This window comes from Clinocottus analis, unplaced genomic scaffold (assembly GCF_023055335.1).
Source record: "Clinocottus analis isolate CAN_PGR_092001 unplaced genomic scaffold, fCliAna1.0.p SCAF_13, whole genome shotgun sequence".
Lineage (NCBI taxonomy): Eukaryota > Metazoa > Chordata > Actinopteri > Perciformes > Cottidae > Clinocottus > Clinocottus analis.
The window spans coordinates 16287992-16310153 of NW_027175854.1; the positions used below are offsets into that span (position 1 = coordinate 16287992).

The 22162-nt window shown below is 42.8% G+C and overlaps 2 protein-coding genes across 2 annotated transcripts; both read left to right on the forward strand.

Moving 5' to 3' along the window:
• The first annotated feature begins 332 nt into the window (after positions 1–332).
• Positions 333–9151, forward strand: prkaa1 (protein kinase, AMP-activated, alpha 1 catalytic subunit). The gene is made up of 9 exons (XM_068574242.1): positions 333–587; positions 2651–2792; positions 4302–4395; positions 4710–4854; positions 5073–5160; positions 5306–5530; positions 5646–6168; positions 6277–6403; positions 7029–9151. Exons 1-9 carry the CDS (start codon positions 491–493, stop codon positions 7313–7315), a joined length of 1728 nt encoding a protein of 575 aa, XP_068430343.1. The 5' UTR covers positions 333–490; the 3' UTR covers positions 7316–9151.
• A 1362-nt stretch (positions 9152–10513) lies between these two features.
• Positions 10514–21713, forward strand: ttc33 (tetratricopeptide repeat domain 33). The gene is made up of 5 exons (XM_068574477.1): positions 10514–10612; positions 11239–11466; positions 15429–15510; positions 17524–17655; positions 20382–21713. Exons 2-5 carry the CDS (start codon positions 11240–11242, stop codon positions 20754–20756), a joined length of 816 nt encoding a protein of 271 aa, XP_068430578.1. The 5' UTR covers positions 10514–10612; position 11239; the 3' UTR covers positions 20757–21713.
• The last annotated feature ends 449 nt before the right edge of the window (positions 21714–22162 follow it).

Genomic DNA, 22162 nt, shown 5'->3' on the forward strand with positions numbered 1-22162 from the left:
CCTTGATTTCAACCTGTAGGCGGAACACTTTTTTTCCCGGAAGATTTTCAAGATCATTCCTGCCCACCGCAATACCACTTTACAATAAATCACCTCTCGCCAAATCACTCAACTATAACACCGCTACACTTTTCTTTGCTTGTTTGTTTACATCTTGCACTTTTGTTTTGTTGATATTATTCTATTATGTGTACATATTGTGAATTTGTATGTGTGATATTGCTTTACTTGTATGTAAAAATGCTTGCTTTACTTCCTGTGTATGTGTATAAATGCCGCTATAATCTCTCTAAAACACACCCCGATTTAGAAGTTTACTGGGAACCTTGAAGGCAACATCCTACGCTACGAACGAATCGCGCAGGCACGCGCAGGCCCCGCCCACATCTCCGCGCGGAGCAGAGTTGCTCGAGTAGCGACGCACACAGCGGAGTTCGGTCCATCTCTGCTCGCAGCTAGCTAACCCCCGCAGCAAGGCCACTGCGGGAAGATGGCGACGGAAAAACAGAAAAATGAAGGAAGAGTAAAAATTGGACATTACATTCTCGGAGACACACTCGGCGTGGGGACGTTCGGAAAGGTTAAAGGTATGTCTCGACCGCCTTGACGTCCGTGCGGCTGAAAGATGGTGGCAACGGGAGCGCGTAGCTTAGCTGCTAAACTAGCATGCCGTTAAAGCTAACTTGTCGCAAAGTCAGGGAGGTAGCACACTTGTTGTCCCCATGTCCTGCTCGTTAGCTCAACTTGTTTTTGCCAGACGTGACGTGTTTTGGGGAGGATGTGGCCGCGGATGCCAACGACAGTCATACAATGCAAGTGCTGTGACGTTAGCTTCCGTTTAGTCTATCTCAGTTAGTAGCGTAGCTAAGTTAGCCCTAAAAGCCACAAGTCGCTTGTCAAGACGAACACCGGGAAGTAAACCCGTCTTGACTGGTGATTACTGCCAGTCATGGCGCTAGATGGGTAGATATTAACGAGGAGCATTAATGTGTCGTTTCCTTTTCTCTCTTTTTTAAAACACGATGCAAGAATGTCTTGCAACATTTTTGTCTTCAACTCTGCCCTCCTTATTGAAGAGACCGTTATTGTGTGTGTGTGTGTGTGTGTGTGTGTGTGTGTGTGTGTGTGTGTGTGTGTGTGTCAGGGGCTAACCCGCTGTGTTGTCAATCGAGAGGGCGGCACGATTAGTCATTAAATGGCTTTGCTTGCATCGACACCTAGAGTTATGTGGTTGAATGATTTTAGACAGAGTCCCAGTGTATTTGCTCCTCTTGTCTACCTCTTCTGCAGGCTGCTCTGTTTTATAATGCAGTGCGTTTTCAACTCACGAGTAAGCCCTAATATACCCAGACAAAGTGAACCACCCATTAGGCACTCCACAAAAAAAAAGTCAGAACAACAACAGGCGTTGTTTACAGACAGTGAGTCATCTCTGCAATCGCATTTTGGGGTTGTTGGGGGAAAAAAAGACCACATTCGTTTGCTCTATGATGTTTATTACTGTTGGTTTGGTAAATAGTTCACTAGTAAAACTGGTAAATGAATACCAGATGTTTACTAACTCTTCTTTCATTCATTCCAATGATTTGTGTTTTATTTGCATAGTAATTCCTTCCGATATGTTCGAATATATGTATCTTCCTCCTGTTGCATATCACTGTGTTAATGTTATCTTTGTAGTGTCAATTATTTTCACTTTAACCCAAGTATCACATATTTGGGTTTATATTAAACTTATTTTGGGGTTGTCAAGCTGTCAACCCATAAAATGTTTTAATAGTTCTTTGTCTTCAGTTCTTTTGTCTTCTTCTTTTTTGCGATGACAGACGTACAGGGTTAGATATGTCAGTGTTTTTGGAGATGCACTTTGAGCTTTAACCCGCACTTACTGCTGTTCAAAAGTTTGTGCCTGCCACAAAAACTTGATACGTTAGTCAGAAAATACTATATATTTGTTTTTTGTTCATGCTTTTTAGGTTGTAGAAAGTTCTCTTTACAAATATGTCTGATAATTAAAATGAAGGCAAGAGACATGGATCCCTCCAAGCGACAGTAAGAATAGGAGAAATAAGTGTGTGCAGATGTAAATAGGAACATGTTCTTGTTTCAGTGTTAAGTGCTCAATAATTAATACCGATTAGGAAGCTGGGATATTAACAGGTGTGTAACTTAAGCAAAGCTATTCTTAAAACTTTACAATAGAAAAAGATAGTTAGTCCAGAGTTAACACGATGGATCACAGAATGTCAGCTAAACATATTATGGACTAACAAATCAAAGTTCACACTTATTCAATTGAACCGCTGAGCAGACTTCAGGAGGCTCAAAGAAAAACCCACCCAAAATATTAAGAGCCCAATTGCAGGCGTCGTTGTGGTTCAACAATGATCGCCGGTCACTAATGCTTTTCTGGAGTTGAAAACAAATTCAAACTCGAAAGTTATTTGGGGCAAAAATGGTTAAAACACGATTGTCCCCTGGCATGTGGAGACTTCTCTTAAACATAAGCTTAATCATTTAATTTTTCTTCCTTTGGTGCCAACTTTATTTACATACATTTGATGTCTGAATTTTACTTTTCAGGTGACTCTAAACGGCAGCGTATCTCCTGGGTTGTAATTGGTTTTGCTCATTTTGTTTTCTCCTGCAGTCGGGCAACATGAGCTGACCAAGCACCAAGTGGCCGTGAAGATCTTAAACAGGCAGAAGATCCGCAGTTTGGACGTGGTGGGAAAGATCCGCAGGGAGATCCAGAACCTCAAGCTTTTCAGGCATCCTCACATAATTAAACTGTAAGTCCTAGATTACGCCCTACTCGGTACTCCATAATCCCCCTGCCGCCACATTAATGCCACCCACTTAGCTATTTTCAGGCTTTAATGGTGTGTTTTAGAATACATCCATGTGGGGATATCTTTCTGACCCAGTCTCCTCTCCTTTCAGCCCCCAGCTCACTCTGCTTTTTTCCCTCTGTTTTGGTTATCCTCTTTGTTGACCTTTCAATCTAATATGTGAAAGTGCTTCATCACCATCTTTCATAACGCACAAAAAGTTTATTCACAGAACTTATTGGTCTGTATTTCGAATGTAATACAGCAGGATATGATTGTCACATCCCATCCAAATTTGTGTATTTTCCATGACAAAAAGATGTGGTGGTGCTGAAGCAGTCACTGATCTAAAAATATATATAATAAAAAGAGCTGCTTTCAAACCTTGTATCTGAATGTTTTCAGCAAGTGCCCAAGGCCACAGTTACAGGGTCATTAAAGTGAACATGAGGTGTGGCTCGTTGCATGACATACCAGCTCCATGTCATGGATGCAAAAGAATGTAAACTCTTTTGTGTGTGTGTGTGTTTGTCAGGGAGAAAGAGAGAGCACAACTTTGACAGATCACATCTTTGATTGGGCGCACAAACACGGTTGCAGAGTGCACAGCGTTGCTTGTACAAGCTTGAGTGCAACTGAAGCAATAAAACACAATACACCTTCATTTGGTTTACAGGATGTTTGTAGCAATCGTGGCGGGCGAAACGAGTGTTTAGTCAGCATCTGTCACATCTTCCGAAACTTTGGTATTTTTAACATTGCGGTTCAGTCTACAGGAACAAATCTGTCACAATCCTGATGCACTTACCTTTGGACTGACATTGCAATGTTGTAATGGTGGATTTAAAATGAGAGGCCCACAGTTTCACTAATATCTAAACACTGTTGCTGTGCGGTTGCTTTGCTAGTTTGGGGAGTCAACTGCAGGGGCTACGATGTTACTGGTAGAAAATACAGTTGCCCTGTTATCTTTTGCTGCTGCTTGATGTTGAATATGATAATCACTGGGAGAAATAAGGCTCATGTGCAAGCGTACTGACATAGCCAGTGTACTGTAAATAGATGTATGATGGGTGCCAGTGTAGATTCTTAAGTGCAAGAATTTCTGACTGAGTGATGGACTGAAAGGATAGTCATTAAGTAGCTGAATCGAGTGCAAACGAATACTTGTAAATATGTGCTGTATCATAGATGAACTTAATTGTGGTCTTTAGCATTCATGCATTTATATGTACAAATATTCTTTTCTTTCTCGGAACAAGTCTTTGTTGTCTTAAAACTAGGCTCGCTCACGACGGGTGCTGTCACACCTGCAGTTTATTTAATTTGGCCGGCGAGGGCGAGCATGAGAAGTGTTTCATTGCACCATCAAGTAAATAAGAACTGATAACTGTCTGTGTTTGAGCAGTGTTATAATGTCCTTTATTGTTGATGACTCATGTGATTTAAACTTTGTGTTGATGTCTGCAGGTATCAGGTTATTAGCACCCCTACAGATATCTTCATGGTGATGGAGTATGTCTCAGGAGGCGAGCTTTTCGACTATATCTGCAAAAATGGAAAGGTAAAACAGTAGATGCTGGAAATTTTTTAAAAGGTTTTCCATCATTTTCCTTCACTCTTTCCATCTGGTCATGTGGAGCAGATTTTGCATATTCTGTTTTCAGGGAGGGGACAGAACAAACGAGTGCATTAGTACTTGTCTTTGTCATAGCCGGCCTCTGCTGCACAGACAGCAACTTGTGCACCAAAAACTGTGGCTTGAAAAGATAACATAACACCACACCGAGTGCTGCTTTCGTCAGCTGAGATGTGCTAATTTACAGAGTGAGAGTCACAGAGAAGATCACAGCTCATGGCTAATTTCTGCTTTGACAGTTGGATGAAAAGGAGAGCCGTCGGCTGTTCCAGCAGATTATTTCAGCTGTAGACTACTGCCACAGGCACATGGTGGTGCACCGAGACCTCAAGCCTGAAAATGTGCTGCTTGATGCACACATGAATGCCAAGATTGCAGACTTCGGTAAGCGTGTGAACTCAGGTCCTCACAGGTGACATTTGTTAAAGTTATGGACACATCAGTACAGTACTTCGTTCAGTAATTCTAAATTAAATGGAGAGTCCGTGTGGAGTCTTTGACTATTGCAGTCAAAGGTATTGCAGGTATGCACCAATAAAATATGCCGACTTGCTATCGGGGCTTATTCTGACCTTGTCATGTCCGTGTAAAAATTTGTGCAGGATTATCAAACATGATGTCGGATGGAGAGTTCCTGCGAACGAGCTGCGGTTCTCCAAACTATGCTGCTCCTGAGGTCATCTCAGGAAGGTAATGTTGACCATCGGTAGTAGTTGACATTGACACAGAGCGTAACAATTGTCCCGTTGTTGCAACAAGATGTTGAGTAAACACAGCCCAGTAAGGTGTGGCCTTTGTAACAACAGGAGTCTTTCATTGTTTGACTCATCCTCAGGCTATATGCTGGTCCAGAGGTAGATATCTGGAGCAGCGGGGTCATCCTCTATGCCTTGTTGTGCGGGACACTTCCTTTTGACGACGACCATGTGCCAACGCTATTTAAGAAGATCTGCGACGGGATCTTTTTCACCCCGCAGTATCTGAACCCTTCGGTCATAAGCCTCCTTAAACACATGCTGCAGGTGGACCCCATGAAAAGAGCCACCATCAAAGACATCCGGTGAGTTAATTTTTAAAATCAAACAATTGTGGTCAGGTAAAACTAGTCTTAGTGTCAGCGTTGCATTCACGTGCTGTGGTTTGTGTGACTCCCAAAATGATTTATCCTCCCGCAGAGAGGACGAGTGGTTCAAACAGGGCCTCCCAAAGTACTTGTTCCCGGAAGACCCCTCCTACAGCAACAACATGATTGACGACGAGGCCCTGAAGGAGGTATGCGAGAAGTTTGAGTGCACAGAGGAGGAGGTTCTGACCTGCATATACAGTCGCAACCACCAGGATCCGTTGGCCGTCGCCTACCATCTCATCATTGACAATCGTCGCATCATGAACGAAGCCAAGGATTTTTACCTGGCGTCCAGCCCCCCCGACTCTTTTCTAGATGACCAGCACCTGACTACGTCTGGCACGGCATCCGTGTCCGGCATTGTCAAAGCCCACCCCGAGCGCGTGCCCTTCCTGTTGGCGGAGACCCCGCCCAGGCCTCGTCACACGCTGGACGAGTTGAACCCCCAGAAGTCCAAGCACCAGGGCGTTAGGCGGGCCAAGTGGCACCTGGGTATCCGGAGTCAGAGTAGACCCAATGACATCATGTCGGAAGTGTGCCGGGCCATGAAACAGCTGGATTATGAGTGGAAGGTAAGGAAGAAACTTCATGAGAAAATAAGTTTAAAGTTGTGCGTTTGTGACACACAAATACATTTTAAAGAGGCAGCATTGTTTCTTCACCCTATGTGACTCCTCCAGGTTGTGAATCCTTATTATCTACGCGTGAGAAGGAAGAATCCGATTACTGGGATGCAAACCAAGATGAGCCTTCAACTCTACCAGGTGGACAGTAGAACCTACCTCCTCGACTTCCGTAGCATAGACGGTAAGCTTTACTTACACTGTTCTGCGTCAATTATTGACTACGATGTGAGATGAAAAACAAGGGAAACAAAGAAAAGTATAGTTGTGTTGCTCTCTATTAGTTTTAAACAAGTCTTAAATCACTTGCTTACAGTTTATGATAACCACCGTCGACAAGATATGCTGCTACGCTCTGCCTTTAGCTTGGTAGTGTTTGTCCTGTATTTCACGGCAGACTTCATAAATGATTGACTCTCGGGGGTTGAGGGCTCCGGCTCTTTTGTCTGTGGCGGTACCTCAAAGTCAAATCTGAGATAAGAGTGTTATGAGCAGCATTAACGTAGCAAAGGCATGCTGTGCAAAGGGCATGAGACTACATTTTGACTTCCTCGCCTAAGCCACAGCATTAATTTTTTAGCTGCAGTTGTAACAGATGGTTCTTCAGGAATGCAAGGCTGAATTTTTTAACAGCTTTCAGGGTCATTATTTCCGAGGGACTGCAATGTCTCCGACAACTTTTCAAGAACTGCATCGGCCCTTTTTTTTTTTTTTTACAGACCTTGATATGGAAATCTAATGAAATTTAAAGTAGTTTTTCCGTATATGTATTTTATAGCAAACCCTTTGTCTTGTTTTTTATTTTTTAGATGATATGATGGAGGCCAAATCTGGAACGGCTACCCCTCTCCGATCTGGGTCTGTGGGCAACTATCGCACCACAATTAAGAACGATGTGGACGGGGCAGATGCTGTAGCTACCACGTCCAGCATTGTGCTCCCCACCAAGGCCGCGGAAGGCTCCTTAGCGTCGTCGTTGACCTCATCCATCGAATCAACGGGAGGGGCGGACACCGCGATTGTCCCTCGACCGGGAAGCCACACCATCGAGTTCTTTGAGATGTGTGCGAATCTTATTAAATTACTTGCACGATAGCTTGCAAAACAATCGCTAGCCTTTTTTTCCCTCTCTCCGAGTGTCTTTATAGCAATAAGCATGCAACCGATTCATGGCTCAATTCATCCCAGCCGAGGATGAAGCGATTGTTCCATGGCACTGACGCAGGTTAGTGTTCCTCAAGCGGACAGGATGTATACTGAGCTGACAGGGGCTGGAAAGGGTTATTTGAAAGAAAGATGGGCTACTTAATAGCTAGGACATAACATTTAGGAGGGCGATTTTTACAATTCCCTGATCAATTTAATGGTAAATGTCCACATCCCACCTATACATATATATACGCAAGTGATTACACTGAATTGTCTGTACTGTAGCCAGTGAGTACTGCTTTCCAGTACAGAGAACAAGATCAAGTTTTTGCCTGCAGAGAAGGAAACCACGCGTTGAGGGTTGGGTGTTTGGTCGGCAGTCGTAAAAGGCACTTTTGCACAAGTTTCTTTTATTTTTTTTTCTCTCTGTGGGGAACAGAGAAGTGGTGCAGATGTATCGGGGCTTTGCACCGGCTATAACGAGGGTTGTTCATGCCCATCACATTCATTGGACTCAGAAGAAGTGCAATGGCCCCGCCCTCATTTCTGTCTCGGGACAAAAGAATGCTTCATCTGATTTATGTTTGATTTTTTTTTTTTTTTTTTTTTTTTTTTTTGTGAATCCGAGTCGTCAGAGACTAAATTTTCATGATTTGTGTCCTTGTAAAAAAAAAGAAAAAAAATGTTTGAATTTGTCTGTCCCCTACATTTTTATATATAAAGACATGAATATATTTATCAGTGGATGGAGTGTTGGTTCTATTGGAAATGGAACTATGGGTTGCTATTTTAGTTTTTTTGGCATCAAGATCTATTGCTGGATGGTATATATTTCCCTTTTTTTTACCGACTGGTTTTTAAATCAATATCACAGCTTTTGTTTCCTTCAATCACAATTATTCTGATACTTGATTGTCTTTCCACGTAAATATAGCCTGCTTTCACCATTTAAGAGGTGTTTTTTGCCATGACAGTTAAAATCTAGAAATATATCATTTTCAGTGTCACATATTAAAATGACCAGTGGTTTTGACTTTTTGTTGTATTTTTCTTTTCTTTTTCCACCTTTTTTAGTTAAATGATTAGGATTCAAGTACAATCACGGACTGAAATGCCGTTTGCTTGAATTCAATTTGTAAATGCCAATCCATCAACAGTGTATAACCCTCAAATTGAACATTAGAAGTAGCAATTACATGCAGTGCATGGACAATGTCTAAAGTGAGGCGAATACATCCAGAATTATGGATTTATTTATATTTTTCCCCGCACATTCCATTGAAGGTTGACATGAGACAAACCCGTGAGCTTTGAATGATAAAGTCACGATGGATTGCAGTTATTGTCGAAAGAAGAAAAAAACAACACACAAACATTAAGATCATAAATGTTTTGCTGATTTATATTTGATAAAAAAAAAAAAGTCTGACTATCGTATACTTGCAAGTTCACAAAATCTTGGATATACACGTCTTTAATCACAAGTGTGATGAATCTCCCTCCATTTCCTGTCCACAGTCTTAAAGGTTTTTCGCGGTGTCTGTTGTTTGGCTGCCTTATGATTATCAGTACTGTTTTTATGTCGGTAAAAAGTTGGAATTCAGTGCTGATCAGAATTATTGACACTTTTTTGTTTTGCAATTTCAAGTGTTGACGTGTTCACGTTATTTTGTCAGTGTTGTCAATTCACGATTACTGTCAAACATTCACAGATTGCATTACCAAAAAAAGGAGAAATATTAATTGCAAAACGTAAAATAAACGTCTGATTCTTGTTGCCAAACTGTTGTAGACTTCAGTAACTGCTGACACTTTAATTATGGCAATCAGAGAAAACCAAGCAAATTCTCATGAATCCTCTTCACTTTTGTCTTCAGTTAATTGAATCTGGTTTTAATTAACTTCTTTGTTACCATTGTAAGACCACTAGTCACTTCAAAAAAAAAGTTATTTGTGTTAAGAGGTGTTAGCAGTTGCTCAAGGCTCTGTTACGTTTAGCTCCACAGCTTTAAACATCTTAATATCTCACTGATACAAACAATTTTACTTTACAGAGAAATTACGGAACAAAACTTGCCTCGTGACAATAATTGTGATCAACTTGTTTCTCGTGTTGTCCCGTGGGGCAGGTTTGGACTGAACTATTTAGTTAATATTTGACCTTTTATGTCTCAGTTTTAAACTAGAGTTTATGAAACAAACTGATCGTGGTGAAGAGACACTATGGTCTTTGGCAAGATATTGTAAAACTAAACATTTTTAGTTTTATAGAGCAGTTAAAATTTTGATTACAAAACTTCTCGAGGGGTTTGTAGGCAAGATGAATGTGTGAAACCGTGACCTTTTTTTTTGACAGTTTATCGAGTAGTTTACTAGTGGACCGAAGATGCATTCTGCCAGTCCATCGGTTTGGATTGCGTCAAAGAAATATTGTTCTATTTTTGTTTGTTGTGTAAAGGGACCCTACCAGATTGACCAGTGTAAATCTGAATGGACAGTGTTGAAATCATTTGTATACACAACTGCCTAATAAACTGCTAAATTGCACACAACTTTGAGGAAGTTTCTCTGCATGTTTCTAGTCTTTCGACAACTTGAAATATGGCACCAACCGCCATCAGTGCCATGCAACTAACAGTACTCAGGAAACTGAAAGTTACTCTCACTGCAAACAAGAAATGTCCTACAAGGAAAACAGTGCATAAACTCACAAGGACGTTAAAGTTGTCTTCTTTTTGTTTGTTATTGTGGAATCACACTAACTAATTTCAGTAACTAATTCAGCTGTTTAGGTCATTATGTGTAAATATATGTGATGGAAAGGCATCCTCATTTTAGATCTAATTTGATTTTAGAGTTTCTGCACACACTAGAAGTCAGTATGCCAAAAGATTGTTCTGATTAATTCCTGTGCCGCCATCTAGTGGGCAAAATGGAGAGTCAGTCACATTTAGGTCACAACTGTATATTATATTACTTTATATTATCCTGTAAGTTACTGCATAATGTGCCATCATACTTTAATACCAATGTGTTGTATGTGTGTGTGTGTCCTTAACATGCGCCTCTTCATAATAGTGTGTCATCTTTACAAAAAATAAAAACATGGTTCGTGTCTCTTTAAGAGACGACGTAAACATTGCCACAACTTCCGGGTCAACCAATATGGCTAACCGCGGTTAGCTTGGTTAGCTTAGTTTCTGCTTCTGCCCACGGAACGCTGAAGAAGTCTGCGAGTGCAAATGTAAGGTGTTGTGTTAAAATCATCTCAAGTTAAATGTTGTGTGACCAAACGTATTGAAGTGTGACGAGTTTGGGCAAGTGTTAGCTTGGTTGTTACAGCTAACGTTAGCTAGCGTTCCTGACGTGTGCAATTTGAGAGGGTTGTTTTTGTTTATTATGCTAGCTAACCCGATTGCCTGTTGTAACTAGCTAGTTAGTTAACTAGTTAGTTGTTAGATAGTTAACTAGTTATATGTCCTGTGCTTAAACTGGATATATATCGTTCTCTAACTGTAGCAGCCAAACTGCCGAGTAACTTTAAATAACATAAGTATACCTGTGTGGTAACTAGTTAGCGTTGAAATCTCTACATTTTTTTATGATATTTCAAAATAAAACTGTATTTCGGTCTATTTTTAAGTGCTGATCGCATAAATATTCGGACGTGAGTGGATTTCGAGGCACATCAATGTAGCACTTACTTACAGCACTTTTTGTTTTGGCTTTCCTGAGGAAATCATGCTCTCTTGATTCTTGTTTTGAGTTTGTACTGAAGTTTGAATGCACTTATTCTGAGTCGCTTTGCATCAACTAAATGTAATGTAATGCAACACAGTCGGTAACCGCCACCCCGTTCCTGTGCTGCAGAATGGCTTCATTTGGCTGGAAGAGGAAAGTCGGTGACAAGGTGTCAAAGTCGGCGGTGCAGCAGTTTGAGGCTGCGGCAGAGAAGCCCGAGGACGGCGGGCCGCGGCCGGGGGACGAGGTGGACTGGCAGCACGCCATCAAACGGCGGAGAGAGATCCTGCTGGAGGACTGTGCAGCCAAGAGCCAGAGGCTGAAGGACGAGGGCTCAGTGCTGGCCGAGCACGGCAGGTGAGGAGGGATGCTGGCTGTGTTTCTGTGCATGCTTTCACCTGTTGCTCCCAGTGAAAGGAGGGAGATGAGATGAGAGAGATGAGGGTTACAACACGTCCAGCTTTAACCATGTGATCTGGTTGATAACAAGACGAATGCATCCCAAAGGGAGATCAACTTTGCATCAACATGTCGTATCAGAAACCCTCCAAGGGAGGGCACCATGGTACAGAGCACTGAGGCCCATCTAACGCAGCTAGTGGATTTTCTACTGATTTGCTATTAAAGTTTATTCATTCAAAAGTATAATTCTAAGGCACCGCTCAACTTGAGGTTTTCTTGGTTTTGATTTAATGGCCTTTAAAGGTGTGTTTTGGTGTATGCTCTTTTATAGAGTTGGATTTCAAAAGCCAAAGAGCTGTGTGCTCCTCTCACGAGTAGATTGTGAAGTAATAAAACAACAATTTATGTTTTGGCCGACAACAAAATAGGTCTTTCCAGAAACTGTCACCTGATATATCTTCCATGATAGTTGACCTTTTTACCTATATAACAATCACTTTGTGAAACCCTTTTCAGTCGACAAGATGAAATGCTGTTGCCCTCGGTGACTGCCTGTAATTGTATTTGCGAGGAGAAAGTGGATTTTGCGTCGGGGAAATGATGTCTCGCTGCTCCGTAATGGCCGTTTAGGGGTTTGAAATGCCGTCTGGCTAAGGATGTCAGCCAGAAAGTAGTTTTTTTTACCTCCCTCTAACAACATTGATGTCATCAGATGTAAGTCTGTCACTACTACTGCTTCCTACTGCTGGTTTATAAGGCGCTGAATGGTTCGGGGCCTAAGTATGTTTGTAATCTGCTGCTACCTTATGAACCATCCCGACCCCTCAGGTCGTCTGGTTGTGGTCTACTTTCTGTTCCAAGAGTCAGAACTAAACATGGAGAGGCAGCGTTCAGCTTTTTTGCTCCACATTTATGGAACAAGGTCCCTGAAAGCTGCAGATCTGCTGAGACCCTCAGTGCCTTTAAATCCAGTTTGAAGACTTTTCTGTTTGAGGTTTCCTTTAATTGAACTAGACTCAATGCTGCATCTCACTACTATATTTTATTTCTTAAACTGCACTGCAACTTTTATTAATTTTATTTGTATTTTTCCTAACTGTTTTAATGTTTTCTAAATTGTTTTTAAATCTGCCTTTCATTTTATTTTCATTTTTCTTGACTGTTTTAATGTTTTCTTAACTGTTTTTAAATCTGCTTTTAATGGTTTTATGTGAAGCACTTTGAATCGCCTTGTTGCTGAAAAGTGCTATACAAATAAACTTGCCTTGCCTGACGTAGGTTTAGATGCTCCTGGTGTGATTGAAGAGCTCCTGTTTGAGATGGAAGTTGTTGTAGTTACATTTTAAAATGTACATTATCAAACATACGTTAGCTTTTCTCTTGAGCGGTGTGTGATAATGTTGTGAACTCTCTACAGACACATGTCCTGATTAAAACACAGCTGTTGTGAATATAAACTGAGTAACAACATGGCCTATTTTCACTCCTTAAATTTAATAGGTAAGTGATTTCGGGGTTGTTTGGCACAACCAAGAAGGTAGAACATCTATTTTACAGCCTACTGAAAATAACATGGAAGCAAATAGCTGTTTGACTGAGAGGAAATGGGAAATCTTGGTAAAAGTGCAGTGGTGAAGAATTCAAAATAAAAAATAAAAGATCTCTAATAACTTTAGAAAAAAAACAGTTTTACAATCATCGCACAGGACGGCCCACCACGATGCGCGTCAGCTCGTTGCTGACACGCAGAGCAGAATCTTAACACGGATGATGGGCTGTCCTGTCATTGTTGTTCTTGCACAAACAGACCGGCTGACACTTTTATTATTTGCTAAATGTGCAGATGGAAAGAACACGAGAGATAGCCGTCGTCTGACTGATTAGAAGAGCGCTTTAACAAACGATAAAAAAGAACATTAAAGGATGCGCATTGCATCATTATGTTTGTTAATGTGGCTCAGCAGGCTGTTGTCATTTCCACAGCTTTAACACATTCAAACTGAAGGAGGAAAAAACACAAAACAGGGGCAATTGTTTTTGAAAATGTCATAAAAAGTTTTGTTAAAAAAAAAAAAAGCCAGTGTAGTTGCAGAAGTATGCCTCGATTTATCTGTTTAACTGTTTGTTTTAACAGTCGTTTAGGAGGGGTCTGGGTTTTGTGAGGCAGCGAGTCACGACATCATCCAAATACCCCACATTGTTTTGGGCTCCCAGTTGCCATGCAGAGGACGTTTCTTCTGGCTGCAACTGCGTTTGCAAGATGTGACGCGGCCCCTCGGAGACCATTTCACATGATCAAAAGCTTCCGAAGGTCTTCTTGTGGTTTCGATGAGTTCACTGGTGTAGTAATGCTGTTGGCCCGCGTTCTCCTCTTGGACAAGCGCTGTGTGTAAACGGACCGTGATGCTCCTTTAAGAGCAATAACGTGCAGCAAATAACTTGTGCATTTCATATGTTTTCACTCTTTCTTTAAACTACATATGCTCTTCCATCGATTTTAATGTCCACGGGCTCCAACTCATCTGACTTCTCTCTCTGCCCTCAAGTGATTTACGTCGATGTAATGAGTATGAAGGAGTTGTTTTAAGCTCTCCGGCTTCATGTGGTGTATTAGCTCACTTGTTGCTTAAGTTCCTCACATGATTTTACAGTGTCTTCTTTGCCTCATGTGCCGGCAAGATTTCCACATGGCTCTAGTTCCATTTCCTCACTGCTCTCTTACTGCTAAATAGCAGTGGTGTGTGTGCGTGTGCGTGTGTGCGTGTGCGTGTGTGTGTGTGTGTGTGTGTGTGTGTGTGTGTGTGTGTGTGTGTGTGTGTGTGTGTGTGTGTGTGTGTTTTCTCAGGCTTGATCCTGGTTCTGGCTGCAATCCAAGCTTTATAACTGATCAGTGTTAATGGTCTCGTGTGGTTTTAATTGCTTTTTTTTTAATTAATTCTTTTCAGTATATCCTTCTCCTTAAGATCTAGACACGACATACTAACCTCATGTCACCTTGTAATCTTTCCAAGCCCTGGTCTTGGTCATTTTATTGATATGATTCCTGAGTCAATATTGACTAGAGGAGGGTAGAAATGTCGGGTAGAGAGTGATCCTTTTCATCGGGGCTCAACATAGAGGATTGGCACGTCGGGCGACCGGTAAATGCAACGACGATGAGCTGAAGCGAGCGAGCGTTTTCCTTTTTTAAATTTAATTCAGCCCTTGTTCTAATTAATGTATTCAGATACAAGTTAAACATGCCTATTAACTTTCACCCTTTGTGTTCGCCGATTACCTTGATAAATACAAGAATGTGTGTCGGGGCAAGTAAAAAAAAAGCAATGACATTGAACCCGGATTCATGTGTCCATTCAGCTTGTAAAAACACAATGAAAGAAAAAGTGTGTGTGTGTGTGTGTGTTGTCCTTTTTCACTCCACGTGTCAAAAGAATAAAAAGTATTGATTTCTTTTCGACCCATTTTTTTATTTGAGTTTAAATAAATGCACAAAAACTCAAGGTGTTGGACAAACCGGATCGGGGAAGGTTCGGTTTCTCTATTATCTGCAACGAGCAAAAACAATTACCAGAAAAAAGGGCTCGATGTAATCCACCAAACAAACGTGCGGCAGGGTGTTGGGTTACATAACGTATATCAAATCTCAGGGCGGAGGCCACAGAACGGAGCGTCGGGTTTCATTTCTCTGTGCGATTGTGTTCTCGAGTCGCGCTCCAGCGCCGCGTCGCCCAAAAGAGTCTCGCACAAAGACGTGTTCAACAAGCCGCCTGCCTTCGATAACTTTAGATCGCAGCCAATAAACATGCGCTACGATTAAGGCAGATGCTTATTAATGCAGATGTGCACCACTCGCTCCCAGGTTACGGATTATGATGCCATAAACAAACGTCTTGTGTGAATATGTGTGTTCTCCGTAGGCACTGGGAGGCCATTAAGAAGCTGGACGAGGCCATCCAGCTGACTCCAGACAACCCACTACTGTATGAGATGAAGTCTCAGGTATATTACTCGTGTATATATGTGATCTTATGTACTTCTTTTTCACGTAAAAGCGTAGGTTTATACATTTTTTATAAAATGATAAACCCACAGATTTATCAGACAAATTGGTTGGTGGGCCGTTTTTAAAATCGCAGCAGGATCAGAAATACATATTTCTATACAGACTTTCTTTGTCGACGCATAGCGCCGACATCGGCCACAATGCGACTAACCAGCCGACATTTGTGTTGGAGATTGTGAGAAGATGTGAACCCATGATTTAAAGCAGCCGGTCTTGAGGTAACGCAGCCAAGCTGCTGTTTCCTGGTGAAAAGAAATCACAGCAAATTACAGTAGATAAGAGAATAAACCATCTGTTCATGCCCTTTGTGGGGGGGTGTGGGTACGTGTGTGTGTGTGCGTGTGTGTGTGCGTGTGTGTGTGTGTGTGTGTGTGTGTGTGTGTGCGTGCCGTCACAGCCACATAGACCCTCTTTCGGCTGCCGCTCTGTTATGCTCTCCAGCTGGATGACTGGTATCAGGACGGCTGCTGACAGAACTAAAAGTCTCTCCAGCGTGTTCCCAACAGCGTTGATGTTTTTGGCTCTTTTTAGGGCCACTTCCTTGTTCCTTTTCTGTCGTTTCACTTCCTCTCTTCCTTCCTCTCACTCTCCTTTGCCCCTCCGTTCCTCGGCTGCTTTCCTTTTCTTTTCTTTTTTCTTCTGGTCGCGGCCGTCTTTTGAGGAACACATGGTTTCCATATTTGTTTTTTGTGGAGAAAGTGGAGAAAGCCAGAGGAGGCGGGCGGACAAACTCAATTCTTTCTCCTCCGTTTACGACAACAAACACAATTAAATACCTCCTTATTGTCTTGACCACTGTTTGCCTAATATAATATGATCCATTACAGGTTATTTGAGAAGGAAAGCATTAGAGGACCAGGACTTGAAAACCACCGCAAATGGGATTCATTCCCCCTCGAAACATGACATGAGCACGGACGTAGTTTCCTTATGTTTAGCTCCAATGTGTTGTGACTACACACACACGGCACATCTATTCTACTCGTTAGACCGGACATCATCACGGTCCCATTACCGATCCAGATGACGAGGGCCGCTTCACTGATGCTGGTCCTCTCTACCTTCCCTTCATCGCTTTCTTCCAACCTAACTCGATCAGCGTTGTGCGTCACCTGTCGCTCTGCATGTCTGTCACAGCAGACGGGAGCTCTGCAGCATATTGGCTCCATTTGTCCTGCCGTCACATCCTCCTGGCTGGATAAAAGGCTTTTAAGCTCATGTCAATAAAACATATTGTGTGGTAAACGTTGGGAGGTTAATTGCGCTTTTCCAATTAACATTAATTGTGTGTCTGTGCGCGTGTGTGTATTTAAAAGCATGGTTTAGTATTACTTAAAAACCTCTATTCCCCATGCATCTTAATGGTTTTACAGCTGCCGTGTTGTTGGTTCCCATTGTTCCCAGTGCTCAGACCTTTATGAGTGTTGGTGTTCATCACTGGACGCTCCTGAGTGTCAAACAAAGCTTTCAAGGCTCTGATAAAACTTGTCAGTGTGCCCCGATGAATTTTAATTGATCAATAAGTGTTATTCTTGTATAATAATAATAATAATACGAGCTTGAACCTTTATGCAAGATCATCTGACAGCCATAGCACGAAGGTGCTTTATTAATTTTTTTACACAGATTGTTATGCAAATGAGGCATTGAGCTTCGTGACAGCTCGTCTCGTACATGACAACAAAGCAGAATTTAAAAAAACTATATTCCTAAACTATATTAGATAGAGATATTTGAAATTTTCAAATATCCTTTTTTTTTTCTCCCAAACAGTCAAAAAACAAAAAGACATTCAGTCTCTAATGATAAAAAACAGAATCAACGTTGAAAAACTATTTCAACAATGTGTTAATATTTGGAAATCCCACTTTTTGTTCCTCTTTTTGTGAAGGTAGCGCCTCAAGAGTCTTTAATCTGCTTTTTGTTGTTGTTGTTTTTTCTCTCCACAGGTACTGACCATTTTGCAGGAAGTGTTTCCCGCGGTGAAGGCGGCAGAGATGGCGGTGAAGTTCCGCCCCCTCTGGTGGGAGGGCTGGCAGACTCTGGGCCGAGCCCAGCTCAACCTGGGAGAGGTGGACCTGGTGAGTCGGGACCGGCGCGCACACACAAACACGCACGCACACACACATGCACACAAATGCACACGCGCTCCGAACAAATCAGGTCGCGGCGTGCTCGCAAAAGCCGTCCAACTGCAATCTGATGCCGACAAAGGTGAGCGCGAGGGTTTAGTGACTCACAGTGAAGAAAACAAAACAAACTCAAACTCATTGCAGTAACCAAATGCATTGTTTTGCCATTTTGTCCGTGCAAACGCACAAATATTGAAGCCGGCAGCATCGCTCACTCGGTAGTGTTGCGCAACACCGTGCTCAGTCAGTCGTCTCGCTTGGAAAAGGGCCCCGTTTTTAGTTTATTGAATGTTTTGATTCAGCAGTGAAAACCACACCTCTTTTCTGCAGCCGACCATAAATCAGAAGCGTCTTCGCTTTTGAAGCGCTGTCACGATGCGTCGGTTATTTCTGTTTACTTCTTTTCGCTGCAAACTCCTCGTTCCCCTTTTTTTTTTTTCCTTTGTTTTTAAAAGCACGCCCCACTCGCCCCCGGAGGGCTCGGGGACGATTGCTTCAAATTGGCCCTCGGAAAACACGCCGGGACTTGTGGGTGTGAGGAACCCACGGATCTCAGTTACACGCCCGGCCCATTCAGAGCCGAGCAAACAGGGCCGCGCTCCCAAACCCCTTCGGTTAAACGGCACCGTGTGTCACTCCGCGAGCGAGGGTAGGGGGGGGGCTGTCTTACAGCATCGCCACAACAACAATTGGAAGTGTTGAAAGTTACCTGCGCTAAAACTAAACCAAATATAGACACACCTTGTTGTATAAAGAAGCTATTGGAAAGGAAGAGGGGGAACATCTATTTATAGCGAGACCAGTCCAGTCAAGTTGCGGGCCTTTTGTGTGCGTCGACATGTTTGAGTTGTGCCTTTTTGTGCAAATGTGAGGGCAGCGATTCCCCACGAGTCTGTTCCTTCCCTTCTTTAATTTGTCCTGGGAAGTCCCTAAATCAAACTAACATATAGCTTCTGAATTTGTTTTTCGAGGAACGGCGGAGCAGGTTAATCTGCCCGCGGTGACATTTCGTCTGTTGATGGATGACATTTTGGAAACGAGGTCACAATTAAACTGGATATGTTGTTTTGGGAACAAGTTAATCCCTTAAGGGAACTTGACAGGGCAGCTTATCTCTGTTTATGTTGGAAACAATGTTGACTTTATATGAGATTCGTAGGTAGCTAGTTACTTACTTACTTACGTAGGGACTTCTACTTACTTACTTTATTAATCCCAAAGGGGAAATCTGTTTGGAAGCAGCAAGCAAGACATAAACAAATATATATGAATATGGGAAATACTCAATAAATACAATTAAAGAGCAGAAGATATTAATGTAAGAAATATAAAGAAGATGCCACAGTGAAAGTGCGTCATTGCTGATTAACTGGAGGTATGATCTATATATTTATTATTGCAGTCACAGTCTTGGCATCGATGACACTTCCATCACAAGGTGTGTCTTCCAGTGCAGGTTCATCACCAGCGTTCCTGTTCCAGGAATGACTTCTGAACTCATTTAAATGTGTTTTCCATAAGAGGTGTGGCGCCTTGTGTCACGGGGAACAGGTGCCACCGAAAAGGTGCCTTAAGGCCGCCGCACAAATCTGTTATTGTGTCTTGTTGATGTCTCCGCTTCTCTTTCTCAGCCGTTAGCGCTACACAACACAAACCAGAGACCCACACTGCGGTGGCATCGCAGCAGCCAGGGCGCCATGTTGGCTCCAGTGCTTCACAGCCGCCCGCCGCTCTGCAGACCTCACGCGGTCGCGTTGAAATGAATCTGTTCTCCCTGAGAGACGGACGTGTCAGCGTTAGTGTTAGCTCCCGCTAGCACGAGGCGAATCGGGCGACCGCGCATCACAAACAATAGCAGTTACACTCTTGTGTTGACGGCAGGTGATGCCGGCTGTCAATAATCCATGTGGAGTCGGTGTGTCTCGTGATGACGGGCCAACAAAAAGAAACGTGGCTTTTGCCCACGTGGATGTTTCGTGCCGCCGCTTCCAACAGATTAATGTCTCCACTGGTGAAATCTGATCGGGTCTGTTTTCAGCAGACGCTTTTCACCCAGTTCCACTTCATATTTAGTGTCATAACCGCTTCAAAAAAAGAGTTGTTTATTACTCCAGCGTGAGCGGCACTGTTATTTGCTCGGGTGCGACTTGAGCTGAACTTGATGTGTTCTTTGAGTTTCATTTCCTTGTTTTCTTGGCGTCATGCTAATGCTAATAGGGTAGGTCTTGAAGTGTAATCATGAGACTGGCGTTCAGCCAGTGTTATTTATTTATTTTTTCTTCATAGTGGAGTCACATCAATTCACGTAATCGGCTTTATTACCATATTCACACTTCACGGATATCTGTATGAATTGATTTATGAGCTCATCGGTCGCCCGCAGAAAGCGCGGAAGGATTTATTTCACTATTCCACAGTCAGCAGAAAGTCACAGCGAGAGCTCGACACCCGGGACAATAACTTTCACATCGTTCCACGGCTGCACAGTCAGCTGAGAGCTATCGACGCCGTCTTGATGGAACCGTAAATCGGGCCCGAGTCTTCCCGGTCGACGTGCCTTTGATGCACCCAACCTGCTCATTCACATGCCAACGTCACGCCATTCTGCATTCCCTCATAAAAAGCGTTGGCGCTTTCTTTGATCTCTCGGCTGACGCGGCGTTTTGTCCCTGCAGGCCGTGAGGTCGTTCCAGGTCGCGATCCACCTGTGCCCGTCGGAGCGCGCCCTGTGGCAGGAAGACCTGGAGTGGGCGTGGCGGCTGCAGAAGCAGCACCTGGCGTCCCAGGAGAAGACCCGGCGAGAGGAGGAGGCCAAGGAGCAGATCCTCAACGCCCCCGAGCTGGAGCGGGACTACGACTTTGAGTCCGACGAGGTGCTCGCCGCCTGCGTGGCGGTCGCCGAGCGCCAGACGCGCTACGAGGAGCTGAAGAGGACCGCCGTGGTCATGGACGCCGAGGGGAACATCAGGAACGTGCTGGCCGGGGGCGAGGGATCGGAGGACGCGGCGACGCCGTCGCAGGAACAGTTTGTCAAGGCGAGAGGACTTTGAAGAAGTCCTTCAGCTCGAGATGAGGGTCCTGGTTTCATTTTTTCCCCTGACTGAACGGCGTGATTTCTAAAAAAAAAAGCACTTGAGTGTGTGAATTTAGCAAGAAGTCACCTCTTCAGAACGCAGAGGTTTAAATACGACAGAATCAAAGACAGTTGAGTTGTGTTGGTTTACAGTTTCCGTCCCTTTTTAATGTTAATTGTGTAAGATTTTGAAGCTCTAAACTTTAGCATCCCCTTAAGTTCTGTGCTTCCCATCATGATGCGTTTAGCTGACAGCTGATGTACATTAAGGCGGGAACGTTGGGATCTACTTCCTGAAACGAGTCCTCCACTTGAGTCTGGACGTCTTCATGGAAATACAAACAAGACTGTTTGCTTTCGTAGCACATAGGATGTATTTATCTAGCATAATGTATCATCCACCAAGGTTAGGGTGTGTGTGTGTGTGTGTGTGTGTGTGTGCGTGTGTGATAAAGAGCGTGCATGCTCAGCAAATTATCAATGAGTAAATAAAAAAAATCTAAATATCTGTTTCCCTGCGCTTGTTTTCTTTGGCTATCTTGTACTTTTTTGTGTGTTATGAGTTCCTACGTTGAACTGAATGTTATAGTTTCAGTGAGCAGTGATTGCTGTGGTCGTCTTTTTGTGACCTGTCGGTGTCTAAGTCTGCTGTTTTCCTTTGACTCTGGATGACTTGAGCAAAGTCTTTAGGAATCCTCACTTCAACCACACAGCATCCAGTTTGTCGCCGCACTCATCTATTTGTCTTTTGAAAAGTTATTTCATGAATGAATCTTGAGAATGAACTTAAATAATATCAAATGCTGCAGAGGTAAACCACAGGATTAACTTGCAGTAGCAAAATAAACTTTATTCCAAAGCTCTTGAACTTAAAGTAGATAAATAAACTGTTTCAGATCAGTCACACAGTTGTAAACATGAAAAACTAACATTTTGGATGTTGGACAGCTCTGGTGAAAACAGACATAATAAAGTGTGTGATACCTTTTTTGTTGGCTCAGCTTCTTGTATAATCTAGTATCACAATACAGAAACAGATTTTAAGGGTTCTTGTGCAACTTCAAGGAAAAGAAGATCACCGTCACACTTCTCTAGCGGCTAAGGTTCTCAGCTTTGAATATAGAAATAATGGCGTTTCTGCAAGCCCAGGATAGTACATGTGCTGTGGCTTTCTATGGTAAGTTAGCATCACATCAATGTTTCTGGTTTCTGTTATGATCCTGAACTGTTAACAATATTTAGATTGCTGCAAAAAGTCTCACTGGAAGCGACTGGCAAGGCTGCCCACTTATCCCAACACAACGGGTTTAATGTTTAAACAAGGAGAAGAAAAAAGTATTACATAAGTGGACACGCCCTTGTCTGTAACGCACCTGATTCACA

What these genes read in the sequence shown, in the direction of transcription:
- prkaa1 (XM_068574242.1), top strand. Translation starts at nt 491, where the DNA reads ATGGCGACGGAAAAACAGAAAAATGAAGGAAGAGTAAAAATTGGACAT. An exon ending in GCCACCATCAAAGACATCCG is followed by an intron (nt 5,531 to 5,645) that starts GTGAGTTAATTT and finishes ATCCTCCCGCAG; the next exon opens with AGAGGACGAGTGGTTCAAAC. An exon ending in AGCTGGATTATGAGTGGAAG is followed by an intron (nt 6,169 to 6,276) that starts GTAAGGAAGAAA and finishes TGACTCCTCCAG; the next exon opens with GTTGTGAATCCTTATTATCT.
- ttc33 (XM_068574477.1), top strand. Translation starts at nt 11,240, where the DNA reads ATGGCTTCATTTGGCTGGAAGAGGAAAGTCGGTGACAAGGTGTCAAAG. An exon ending in GTGCTGGCCGAGCACGGCAG is followed by an intron (nt 11,467 to 15,428) that starts GTGAGGAGGGAT and finishes TGTTCTCCGTAG; the next exon opens with GCACTGGGAGGCCATTAAGA. An exon ending in TGTATGAGATGAAGTCTCAG is followed by an intron (nt 15,511 to 17,523) that starts GTATATTACTCG and finishes TTCTCTCCACAG; the next exon opens with GTACTGACCATTTTGCAGGA.